The sequence below is a fragment of the Carassius gibelio genome, chromosome A3 (assembly GCF_023724105.1).
Source record: "Carassius gibelio isolate Cgi1373 ecotype wild population from Czech Republic chromosome A3, carGib1.2-hapl.c, whole genome shotgun sequence".
Lineage (NCBI taxonomy): Eukaryota > Metazoa > Chordata > Actinopteri > Cypriniformes > Cyprinidae > Carassius > Carassius gibelio.
The window spans coordinates 24,762,119-24,775,484 of NC_068373.1; the positions used below are offsets into that span (position 1 = coordinate 24,762,119).

Here is a 13,366-nt window from a genome sequence, read left to right on the forward strand (position 1 = left end):
TATATATATATCTCCCATTGCTGCACAGTCTTCTTTATCTCTATTTGAACTAGGATATTATTTGTTTTGTAGCCTGCAAAACAAAAGCCATATCATTCAGTATGTCTTAACTCATATTTCAATCTTTGATTTCCTGCTTCACCAGTAGCATTAGTAGATTCAACTGGACCATAATTGGACTGCATGCACATTCACAAATGAAGCACATCAAAGCAGGTTCCAACGATAATAAGCATGACATTCAAAGAAGCAGATATCCCAGACGTGAGGAGAATCCAAATAAACATTTTAATATAAAAAAACCCTGCAACATCAAAAAATAAAATGAGCATTAAATAGTGACAGGCAGATAAGGAAAATTGCAGAATACTATCGATTCATGTGCAAAATGTAATGCTCAGCTTCACCATAACTAAAACAATTCATGAACCAGTTTATGCAGAATAATGTGTTGAATAATGATACGGAAAACAAGAGCAATTATAGTTTCACTAATAAGATAATATTCTCAAGTATTTTATATGGGAAAAACCTGAATCTTCTTCCTGCTTGATCACTGATGACAGGAGCATTGGGGATGGTTATTCTTTGTTTTAAAAATATAAATTGTACATTAATTTTTTTTTTAAATAAAACATAAATAAAAACAATTACAAAACAAAAAAATTATAAAACATTAATTGGAATGTTTTTTACACTATTGTAAAGTTTGGGGTTAGTACATTTCTTTTAAAGAAATTAATAATTTTATTCTGCAAGTACACATACAGTATTTTTCATAAATGACAGTAAATACATTAAAAATGTGAAAAAACATAAATTTTTTTTCTTTAATAAGTGCTGTTCTTTTGAAATTTATGTTTATCAAGAGGCCTGAAATCAAAAATATGAAGCAGCACAGCTGTTTTCAACACTGATAATGATAATAAATGTTTCTTAAGCAGCAAATCAGAATAATAGAATGATTTCTGAAGAATCATGTGTCACTGAAGACTGGAGTAATGATGCTGAAAATTCATCTTTACCATCACAGGAATACATTTCATTTTAAAATAAATTAAAATAGAAAAAAAATATTTGTTATTATAAATATATATATATATGATCGCTGTTTATTTAGCCAAGTAAGACTAAATAATAGAAAATCTTTTGTTAATCCTGGATCAACATTACTTGCCAGAAATATTGACTAAACTCAATCCCTAGCCCTAAACCTAACCCTACCCATTATTTATTCCTAAATTCAGAGGGAAATGATAACTGATTAAAAACAAGGGTGTAGGAACACCTAACCCTGATCGTAAGCCTAAAACAGATTTTTCCTGAAAAGGTATCCCTCAATTTTGATTGGTTAATTAAAATGTTGCACATACAACAACAAGGTTTCAGTCTCATGATCTTCATCAGGTCTAGAACAAATGTTCAGGCACAACCTCATTTAAAATCAACACATGACCAATCACTTCAATCACAATCAATGATGTAGGTTACCGAAGGTTATATTCTTACTCATGGAGCATCAGTGAGTATTTGAACCTTTTGTAATAGAGTCCCTCAGTTGCCCAAAATCATACAGTTATTGTTGGAAAGGGCTCAAATACACAAAAGATGCTGGAAAACCAATGAATTCATGAGAAAACAAGGGACTCATAAACAACTATATATATATATATATATAAGAAAAAAAAGAAAATAAGAAAATAAAAATAAAAATAAACGTCCATGGAAAAACACAGTATTAAAATGTAGGCGTATTTAAATTTTTTGAATGGGGTAATTTTTATAAATTCAACTATTGTTCAACTATTTTTATACATTTTTTTTTTTTTTTTGAGGTAACCTTCAGTAACCTACATCACTGATTGTGATTGGTTATGATGTATTTTTGCAGTGATTGGTCATGTGTTGATTTTAAATGAGGTTGTGCCTGAATATTTTTTCTATACCTGATGAAGGTCATGGTACTGAAATGTTATTGATAAAGTTTTGGATATATGTGCAAGAATTGAGAGTGAGTGGGCGGATTTATTTTTAAATTATTTTTTTTTTTGGACTTGGTTTGGTCTGTTTTCCTATGCACCTATTTATTACCTGCAGGTGTGCGAGATTAATTGTATATATATATATATATATATATATATATATATATATATATAAAACTTACTGACCTCAAACTGAATCATATTGATTTTAAGAAGAAATTGCAGCAAAAAAATAAAATAAAAAAATTATATATATATATTTATACACACACAAAAACACACACAAACAAAGCAAAGAGACACGTTATAATATGTCCTTAAACAATAAAGATTTCTTTAACAGCATTTAACATTTTCTTAATAAAATGATCCTGAGGGAAAGGAAAGTTCCCCTAGAAGAATTCTCCAAATGCATTTTACAAAAATTTCCACAGAAAGCATACAGAGAAATGTGACACTCCAACTTGCAAAAAGATGAAAAATTGAATAGTTTGTTGAAATGGCCTCTTAAATGTGTGATTCACCGGTGTGAGTATTGCTCCTGGAGGCCTGTGAAAGAGTGCAGGCAGTCAGATGATTTGTCTAGCTCATTTATATTCACAGTCACAACTAATTATTACTGGAAACGCATCTCAGTTTGACTAAAATGCTGCAATGATCTTCACGTCCCTTCTTAAAGCATTCAGAAAGCAAACATGCAAACGAGAAATGCTGTTTCTCTTCTGAGCGTGCAGGTAGTATGTGATCTTTGACATCACTGTTATTATTGTAATGAGTACGCTTCAACTCATGACTTGATTGATGATGATGTCAAAGCAGCAAGTAAACACATTTAATGGTCTCAAAATGTTAAAGGAATAGTTCTGCCAAAAAAGAAAATGTATTGAAAATGTATTCACCCCCAAGCCACCCAAGATGTAAATGAGTTTGTTTCTTCAATGGGAACAGATCTGGATAAATTTAGCATTACATCACTTGCTCATCAATAGATCCTCAGCAGTGAATGGGTGCCGTCAGAATGAGAGTCTAAACAGCTGATAAAAACACCACAGTAATCCACAAGTAATCCACATGACTATATTTTTCTTGTAAAGTGAAAAGCTACATGTTTGTAAGAAACAAATCTATCATTAAGGCATTAAGGCCAAAACACCTGTTCATAATCCACCATAACACTTCTGCCAGTGAAAGTCCTTCTCCTGTTTTCCTCTCTCATTAAAACCCACTGATGTATTAGTTTAGAACTGTTTTTGCTTGTAAACAGAACTTGACCAGTGCATATTTCTCCCCTGATTAGGACAAGATGACTTATTGTCACTGGAGAAAACAATATTATAGAGGACTCATGTTTTAGATGGAAGCAATGGTTAAAACCTTAATGATGGATTTGTTTATAACAAGGCACCCATTCACTGCTGAGGATCCATTGGTGAGCAAGTGATAAAGACACATTTCTCTAAATCTGATCCCAAGAAGAAAAAAATTCATTAAGTAATTTTCAACAAATGTTCATTTTTGGGTGAACTATTTCTTTATTGATAGCAAGAGCTATCTGGTTCCTCTCGGAGACTGAGTTTACCTGCGATTTGCTTGTTTGGTTTGAGTTCATCTCTGTGTATTTCCTCTTCTGTGGTGCACAGATGCAGGACAGGAATTTGGCATACTCCTCTCTCACCTGTCAGGAAATTACAAAGACATTTATCACAGAAAATAGCAAGTGCATTTTTATGGTCATCAGTTTATCATCATAACAAATGCTTTACTGAGAGTTTAACGACCTTTAGTCTGTTTATGATCTTTGAAGTCAACGGAACGCTAATATTCTCTGTTAGATCTTGGAGTGAATGGCACAGAGACTGTCTTTATACATAAAAGATGCATAAGATTATCCAAAAATAATGCTAAGAGGACTTATAACCATACATAGTTCCACTGCATAATTCCATATAATGTCTGTAACCTGATGTTTGACTACTATGCTTTTATCCAAGGTTCGTAATGGCATTATATGAATAACTAGGCTGTTTATAGGTTTATATGAGCGTTTAGTATGATAATTCATGTCTCAAATGTTTATATAATTTCCTGGAAAAGTGTGTCATATTCTCATTATAGAAATCATGTTTAAATGATACTCTGCAAGAGCAGGAAAAATGGCTACCATGTGAATGAAAAGATAACATTGATTCATGTTTGAGGAGGAGAAACATGGACTTTGCCATGTCTAAATTTGATTTTGTTGACAATCTCAAACTTCAATCAATGCCTAGCGCGGTTGCCAAGACGTTACTCTAAATGCGAACAGACAATAATAATTTTATTCATTTTTCAATCATTTGATTTAATAAGTGCATATTTAAACCCAGCCACCTCTCACTAAAACGTTTGCTATTATAAATGAACTGTAATTCTGTTCTTTTTTAATGTTCCATTTATCATTCCCTGTCCTGTGTCAACATTTATTGTTTTATTATTACTTGTCCCAGGCTTAATATTTTGATAAAGCCATGATTGATCTATCAATTTATATGGTCATCGTGACGTGTTTAGACTTTAGAGGAACAGGACTCACTTGTTTTGAGAGCCAGCAGTGCATGATGAACATCAGCACCCCCTGCAGGCTGCTCAGTATAGTGAAGATGTAGGACATTGCCAGAGTGCCTTTATCAAACTGAAAACAGCCAAACACCCACATGATGCCAAGGATACACAGCTGAGCGATCGCAGTGACCATAAATGCCCTGTAGGTGGATATAGAGATCGGAAAGCTAAAGTGGGCTGCTTATAGCACACTCTTACAAACACTTAAAAGCATTAGAGCATAAGAGACATCATTCAAAAACATGAATTAAAATCACAATTATTCCAAACTTTGATCAGTAGTTTATATATATATATATATATATATATATATATATATATATATATATATATATATGTGTGTGTGTGTGTATATATATATATATATATATATATATATATATATATATATATAGGGTTTAATAACATTTCTCACTTGATTTTGCGTAGACTGTTTAAGTCTGGGTTTAGGGAGGAAAATTTTTCCGCCAGCTTCCATATTGTTATGAGGAAGAATAATACATTAACCTGAAACAAACAACACAAATTTTAATTAAAAAGGCAAAAATAAAATTTCAATTATTTTTTAAGATAAATGTAATCATTGTTTGATTTATGTTTAAATACGAAATAAAATATGTAGTATAACATTTGTTTTGGCCTTCTGTGACTTTCAGGAAAGTGGAAAGTGCCACGTTAAGAGGTACTTACAATAATTATGACACAAACTGGCCCGTAAAAGCTCCAGATGAAGCCCCCTTTAATGTTGAGCCAACAGCTAAAAAAGAAAACTATCTTAATACCATCCCAAACAAACCTGAAATTCTGATTAGCGTCCGCAAAGATATCAGAAACGTCTGAAACTCACTAGTTATCTGTACCATATCCGCTTGCATTCACTGTGGCTGAAATGGCAACAATAACAGCAGGAACTCCATAACCAGCGGCAAACATGTAGATGGGTCTCAGCGTTGTGTTGAAGACCAGCACCACCATGCGGAAGAGCTGCACTCCTTCCAGACACATCCAGCAGAAGGAAGCCAGGAAGAAGTAGTGCAGAATGCCTGCAACGACTGCACAGCCCACCTGGAGGACAGGAAGTGAACACTCAGGATATTCACTATCACTTCAGAACCAGACAAACCAAGCCAGAACTATGAACTCATGCGAAGCCACAGTTTACCTTATTCTCTGTGCGGGTGATGCCCACGAGGAACACAAAGTAGGCGATGAAGAGGCTGATGCAGAGGTGGAGGTGGATGGTGTTGCGTGTGCTCTGGATGGATCGCACTAAGTAAAACGTGACGATGCAGATGAGGAGGCAGACCAGAGACAGTGGCAGTCCCACCAATGTGAGCAGACGCAGCTCGTATACATCCTGGTTAAGAGAGTAAATGAAGATTCTCCTTATTCTCCAGATTTGACCTTACAGTTAGAGTGTGAGCACATATACCGTATTTTTCAGTCCAAAAATACGTCATGATGGGGAAAAAAACTGGATGCACTGGACTATAAGTCACATTTATTTAGAATGAGGAGAAACCATTACAGTCTCCAGCCGCAAGAGGGCGCTCTATGTCTTCAGTGTAGACTACAGAGCACTGAGCAGCATAGAGCGCCCTCTCGTGGCTGGAGACGGTAATGTTTTCTTTTGGTTCATGTCTCTTAGTTCCATTTCCCTTGGTTCATGTCAAATTAATTTTGATAAATAAGTCGCACCTGACTATAAGTCGCAGGACCAGCCAAACTATGAAAAAAAGTGTGACTTATAGTCCGGAAAATACGGTAAGTATTTGCAGCATCTATTTAATCTTCTGTTGCATTGCAGATAACATTAAAAGCCATTGCAATCATTCAGGGTGTGACCTTTGACCCTTGCCCATAATCCTGTATGACTATCATCCTAATATGTAATTTGCTGCATTCGGTAGCAAGTCAGCGACTTTGCGCGCAACGTTTGAGCATTAACATACCTGATTAAACTCATTTCAAACAGGCAGCATAAATGATCTACAACAAATTAGAGAGAGACTGAGCATATATTACATTACTACAAGTCTAATTTTAAAAGTTGTTCAAAAACATACAAAATCTGACCACCAGGTGCAACTTTCAAACATATTTTTTTTATTTAGCTTAACTGCCACGGAATGGAACACACAGGATACAAACCCCAATGTCATAGAGAGCCATCAGCACTGCAAAACTGCTGAGGTGAGAGCAGGAGCAGACGGTGCGAGTGGCGCTGGAGCTCACTGTAGTGCAGCCCTGTGTTGACCACGCGCCCCCTTCCAGTTTATGATCCCAAAACACACAGATATGCTTCTCATCCTTTTTCTGAAGGGAAATATACATGCAGAAATAACTGATATTATGTCATATTGGTGTAACACATTATAGGAGATACATTGAGAGTAAATTGTTCCATACCTCCAAGTGAGAAAAGGTGAGATTTACAGGTTTCTTTAGATTGGCTGTCTCATTGTTACTAACAGTGGCAGTTACAACTTTTGAATTGATCTTGAAAGTTTGGTTTTCCCACGTCTCTAAATGGTTAAAATAGCTGTTGAGGGATTTCTCCAGATTTTTGTAGCTGAGGAAAGCTGCAGTAGTAAAGCCTGGTTGATACAAAGACAGTAAAAATCACTTTATATTGTCCAAAAATAAAAAAAGTAATTTTGTATTTTTTCATTTGAATAAATTCAATTAGGAATACATACCAAGGTGATTATTTCCTGTTGCTGTGTCCCAGGGAGAGGTAAATTGTGTGTCACTGGTGGACATTATCAAATCAGATGGAAAACTGTCCCTTTTTAGCAACATCACCACTTCTGAAAGGCAAAAAACACATTACGAATGTCAGAATAAATTCAGTGAAGCAGATGGATGATACCGAGGTGTCATATATATATATATATATATATTATTATTATTTATGTTTTGTGTGTGTGTGTGTGTGTGTTTGTAGACCTACCGTATTTTCCGAACTATAAGTCGCACTTTTTTTCATAGTTTGGCGACTTATAGTAAGGTGGGACTTATTTATCAAAATTAATTTGACATGAACCAAGAGAAATTAACTAAGAGAAAACATTACCGTCTCCAGCCACCAGAGGGCGTGAAGACATAGAGCGCCCTCTCACGGCTGAAGACGGTAAAGTTTTATCTTGATTCTTGGGTCTAAATAAATGCAACTTATATATGCTTTTTCCTCATCATGACGTATTTTTGGACTGATGCGACTTATACTCAGGTGCGACTTATAGTCCGAAAAATATGGTATTTCTTACCAGTTTGATTGCTTAATCTCCTGGTCACACTTTTTGACAGCAGAGGTCCGATCAGTTTTAGCATGATTTCCACAATACTAAACAATGCTGAGACTTTAGCATTATCACCATGTAAGCCAGCATGAAGCAGTTCATCTAGAGCTCTCAGAAATGCCTATGAGGGTAAAATGAGAGAGATTTGTGGATCAAGATAATGTTTAAGTATAAGCATTCATTTGAACTCAGAAGTTAATTAAACTTAAGAGCATTTATGATAAACGAAAAAAATACTTTAATATTATTTCTGTTAAAACTTGTATGTCGTGTATTTAAATATATTTGCAATACACATTTCTAATGATGAAGTTGCATCGACAATAAGTGCACTTCTATAAAGCATGACATAAGATTATTAAAACAATGATTTCAAATGTTCTTTAAAACTTTTAATTGGACATTACAAAATGCACTTTTTTTAGTTTGTAATGCAAAATTGTCTAAGCGTTATAGACATATTTTAAAACATGCTTTAAATGCAAGTTCTCTTTCTTTATAGGGTATTCATAGCCAAACTATTGTATTTTTTTGCAATAAAACTGATTTACAAATTAGACTGATTTATCACCTCCAAAAGTTTTTCACCATCCACTCGTGTAAACTCACTCTGACTCAGTACCAGACAGCTGTTGTTCATCAAAGAGACCAGTTTTATGAGCTCTGGCAATGCCTACACAGAAAACTGAGATCAGTTTCTGGATCATTATGCATTGCTGTAATATTCTGTATCAGTAGTCTAGTAAAAGTTATGCAGTACCTGGGATGCTTTGCTCTCACTTAATAATCTGTCGCAATTAATTTCTGAAAAACAAAACAAATATAAGCAAAATCACATGAGGAAAGTTATGGCTGTGATTAAGTGATCACATCTGATAATCAGACCAACTGCATAGATTCAGTTTGTTAGCAAAACAATCATTAAACAAAAACCAATAATATTACACTCAAAAAAATAAATAAATAACTAAAATAACAAGTCAGTTATATTATTGTTCAGTGCAAACACAGGCAATCATTTGTGCTCTAAATTATGAGAAAGCATGAAATATAAGAGATATTTAGGAACCAAATTGAACTTGAAGAGAGAACTCTAACCTGTGCACTTCATTTGCTTGTGACCATAGTTAGTGAATCCTGAGCTGCACACACATTCATGGCCATCTTTGTTGTTTTTGCATTCTCCTCCTCCACATATAAATTTATCAATCTCACATACACCTTCAACAACATCAGAACAGCATTGTGGAAAATGCATTTCTCAAACATAAACTTCAGTGTGTCAAAATGTGAATTTGAACAGTTTTAAAGGACCTACTCTCGCAGGATTCATATATATCAGTGAAGTTAGTTTCTCCTGACTTCAGTCTGAATCCTGCATCGCAGATACAGTAGAAATTGCCAGGAGTGTTATGACATGTTGCATGTTTTCCACAAAAACTAGAGTCGTCGCATTCATCTCTGTCTGTAATTTAAGGACAGATAATAAACAAAAACATTGCCAACTGTAAACTCTCACAGTAGGTTTGCAAGCAAATAGATGGCCCAAAAATATCTAGGCTAAAATAGTTTCTTACCAATACAATGAACTCCTTGTCCTGACTTGAATATCTCTTTTCCATTGCTGGAAATGTAGCCAATTTGACACGTGCAATTATAACCTCCTTCAGAATTGATACATTTTGCATTAGGACCACAATCAGCGCTGCCGACCACACATTCGTTGATGTCTGAAATGATATAAACAGAGATTGAGATGTTTTCTCTGCTGCACAGAGGTCATATGAGATTATCAGATCAAGCTCTCTTTACCTTCGCATTCAATCGCAGTTGGAGTTGCAGTAAATCCTTCATGACACTGACAGACGTAGCTTCCATTAGTGTTGAAACAATCAGAATTTTTTCCACAAATGGGTGGTTCTAGCTCACACTCATTTTCATCTATAGAAATGACAATAAAACTTTGAGTAGCCACAGCACTTTTTCTTGATTTTAATCTACAATTCATCAATAAGAGTTTTATAAATCTGTCCCATATTTGCAGTAGAATTTCCAGCTATTCAATAATTTACAATATCAACAGAGATTGATTATTATTTTGTGTGTGTGTGTAAGTGTGTGTCCAGTATAAATGTTGGCATGTACAACACAAGTAAAATCATTTTAAGCCCTGATATAAGAGTTGTCAACACAATAAAAGTAGGTTAAGAAATGTATGAATGCATCATATATATTGGCTTTTTATTCATACCTACACACTTTCTTTTTTTAAACTTATATCCATGTTCACAGGTTGTTAGCATCAGGATGGTCTCTGTCAATGCTAGAAGACCTGTAAGGAGAGAGAAAAAGATTCTGTAAATGCACATTTAGTATCTTGGTGAAGTCTGATGCACATGTAGTGAGCTCCAAAAGTTTGAGACCACACTAATCCGGTTTTTTTTTTATGCAATCCTGAAAATATGCTAATACGTTTGGGAAGTATCAAAGTCAAATCATAGACATTCAAAAATTCATGTTTATTTCCAGTCAGAACTTTTACTTTTCAAGCAGTCGTGTAAAGAATGTGTTTGTCTTAAAAAAAAAACAACCAAAAAAACATTTTCAGTAGTGGTTTGAAACTATTGGACATAACTGTATATAATCTTGGTTTAAAAACAATATAACTATTTTGCTGTCATGCATGTCAGATGTTTTGACCCAACCTAATCTTATAGGTAAGACATGCTAAAATGAACCAAAATGATTTATTTCCTATAATGGCTAAATTGGCTTTGCGTCTACTAGGTGTAACAGTCTTAGAAAACAAAGTTGGAAGCAGAATAAATATATTCAGTTCATTCTATTTCCACTCATTGTTCATGACAGTTGCATTGAAATGATGAGCAGTCAGGAAGTCCACTCGAGGGCTTTGGGTGGGGTGCTGTGCAGATCACCACACTGTTACATGCTCTGACCACAGGCTGGGTCAGCTACTTCTAACACTTTTACAGCACACTGGTGACTCAACCATAACCCAAGGAGCGCTCTTGCTAATTATTTTGTAACCAAGCACCAGGCAAACAATATTTTTAAGGATTTTGTTCTTATTCTTTTTAGTCTACCAGTAAGGTTTATGTATTTCCCCCCCCTCTTCAGTCATCCCTTGGTTTAATGCTATTGTCCTACCATCCTGGGCCTCTCAGCTGTGGACACATGAAAACACCTTGGATTTCCTGTCCTGATTCATTTTCCGCCAATGTTTTTCCATTGTCAAAATCGAAGCCATGTAACTTTAAGCTTTAAAGGGGAAGTTCATCCCAAAATCTGTCATAATTTGCTCACCCTCATGTCATTCCAAACCCTACTTCTCCTGTGGTTTATTTAAAAATATGTTTTTGAAAGGTGTGTTTTTGTTTATTTTTTGTCAATAGTTATCAAAATTGTTCTGTTATACATTTTTTTTTTTTTCAAAATAACTCTTGTGTTCCCCAGAAGAAATGAAGTCATAACGGTTTGAAACAATGAGTAAACGATGACATAATAAAAATTGAGCTAAACAACACCCAGTTTCACTTGTCATTTTCCCACAATATCACATTGAACTCACAATACTGGGATTTTACTGTTTTACTTTTGCACTGTCTTTGAAGGTTCAGTCATTACAGTGTTTGCATCTAAAGCGGTCTTAACTTGTATCAGAAATACCCCAATAACCGATTCAAAAAAATCGCCATTTTTGCTTCACGGTTGTTTCCCAAACACTTAAACAGAAGGTCTTAACACTTTGAGCTCTGAGAAGACAAATGGATTTGGTCACAGCAGATTTTCCTAACTGTGTAAGTTTCATGTCATGCCCATTTACTGTTTCTCTAGTTTTGAAACTGCTAAAACTACGCAGTCGTTGGCAGGGTAACATCTCAGTAAGCAAAACCACACAGTGAATCAACATCTGTCTCTACATTCATCAGTGGAAACCTCAATCCTGAACAAAGAGTGACTCACCCAGACTCAGCAGATACATGCGCCTCATGGTCAAAGAATGAAAGAGACTTGCAAAATGAAAAACCAATAATGAAAACGGTTATGTTTTGATCCTAAGCAAAGTTTTTGATGCTCTTTAAAAGTTGTCTTTCTTCAGGCTCCTCTCCAACTATCTTTGGTTTCTATGCAAGGCTTGTAGAGTCACTCCTCACGTTTCCCTTACCATCCAGAATAAAAGTGAGGCAACTTTTATATTTGAATGCCTCCTTTTCTCAGTCTTGTTCTCAGATTAGGTCTTGTCTCTCTCTCTCTCTGACTCTAATGCTGAAAAAGCCTGACGTACCTGAAAGAGTTTTGTCAGTGTGGTCCAGCCCCCTCCTCTGGTTGACACTGAGAGGGAGGGAGTGGGGAAAAACATTTTTTTTCATTTATTTTTGAGTAACTCCAAGTTTCTTGTATTTTAATCTGTTCACAGAATCTTTTCTATCTCATTAAGAAGCTCTCTTCTTGTTCTTGTGTTTTCTTCTTGTTTATTGAATTGATATTGGTAATGTTATACATAAAGCGTTTAGGTAAAGTTGTAAATCAAATAGAGATTTATTAATAAAGCATTTTAAAAGTTAATTGGTAGTTCAAAATATGATTCATTTAGGGTTTTTGAAATAAATGACCCTGGACCACAAAACCAGTGCTAAGGGTACATTTTTATGGAATTGAGATTTATACATTATCTGAAAGCTGAATAAATAATCTTTCCATTGATGTATGGTTTGTTAGGATTGGACAATATTTTGCAGAGACACAACTAGTTTAATATCTGGAATTTCAGAAAAAAAATTAATAAATTAGAAAGCATTTGTGTGACTTCCTGTTTTTGTGTTGTTATGAAGGTGTCATGGAGATGATCTTAAAGAGCGTTCTGTTTCAGTTTTGATGTTTTAATCACCCATGCAGTTTCTAACACATACTTTTTTTTTGTTAGTATTGTTTTAGTTTAACAATAATCCAATGTTCCATTCCTAAAAATGCTTTTGCCAAAATAACTTTTATAGCCTGTATTCATATGCAGAGGTTCCTATGGGAATGTTTGTGTGACAGATTTAATGTTACATTGCGCTGACATTGTCCAAAGTTAAATTTGCTCGAACAATGTCTTCCAACTGAGTTCCTTTGGGCTAGATTCTCAAATGGGACAAGTCAACAAGTAATGTCCCAGACCTCTCAAAAGTGGCACCCATTTGTGCAGTTCTGGCGTTGATATGACCTGTTAATTGATTCTTTGATATTTGATATTGATATTGATATTCTTCTTACATCATATTTTAAAAATGGATGTTGTTGTAAGCATTGGGGAGATTTGTATCGCATTCGCTACCCATAAATAAATGAGGGCTCTGTTCCAAAACCTTCTGAACATCACACAGTAGGCACACTCTCAACGCAAAAAGGATATGATAACTGTGCTATGATAGCTCATTAAGATACCTCAGATTATAAACAAACATCCAGGCTGAGGTA

General features: G+C 34.7%; 1 protein-coding gene across 2 annotated transcripts; it reads right to left on the reverse strand.

Annotated features, from left to right (window-relative positions):
• Positions 1-269: 269 nt before the first annotated feature.
• LOC127953205 (adhesion G protein-coupled receptor E1) lies at positions 270-12,182 on the reverse strand. 2 transcript variants are annotated; one of them, XM_052552181.1, is made up of 19 exons: positions 11,870-12,182; positions 10,137-10,217; positions 9,698-9,826; positions 9,463-9,615; positions 9,204-9,350; positions 8,984-9,106; positions 8,646-8,689; positions 8,457-8,558; positions 7,853-8,006; positions 7,283-7,393; positions 6,993-7,180; positions 6,735-6,899; positions 5,746-5,940; positions 5,431-5,648; positions 5,274-5,340; positions 4,999-5,090; positions 4,555-4,723; positions 3,562-3,657; positions 270-2,531 (listed from the first exon to the last, which is right to left on the reverse strand). In XM_052552181.1, the coding sequence occupies exons 1-19, from the start codon at positions 11,895-11,897 to the stop codon at positions 2,490-2,492; spliced, it is 2,304 nt and encodes a 767-aa protein (XP_052408141.1). In that variant the 5' UTR covers positions 11,898-12,182; the 3' UTR covers positions 270-2,489. The 2 variants fall into 2 exon arrangements, with proteins under 2 accessions (XP_052408141.1, XP_052408150.1); XM_052552190.1 differs by lacking the exon at positions 10,137-10,217.
• Between the last annotated feature and the right edge of the window lie 1,184 nt (positions 12,183-13,366).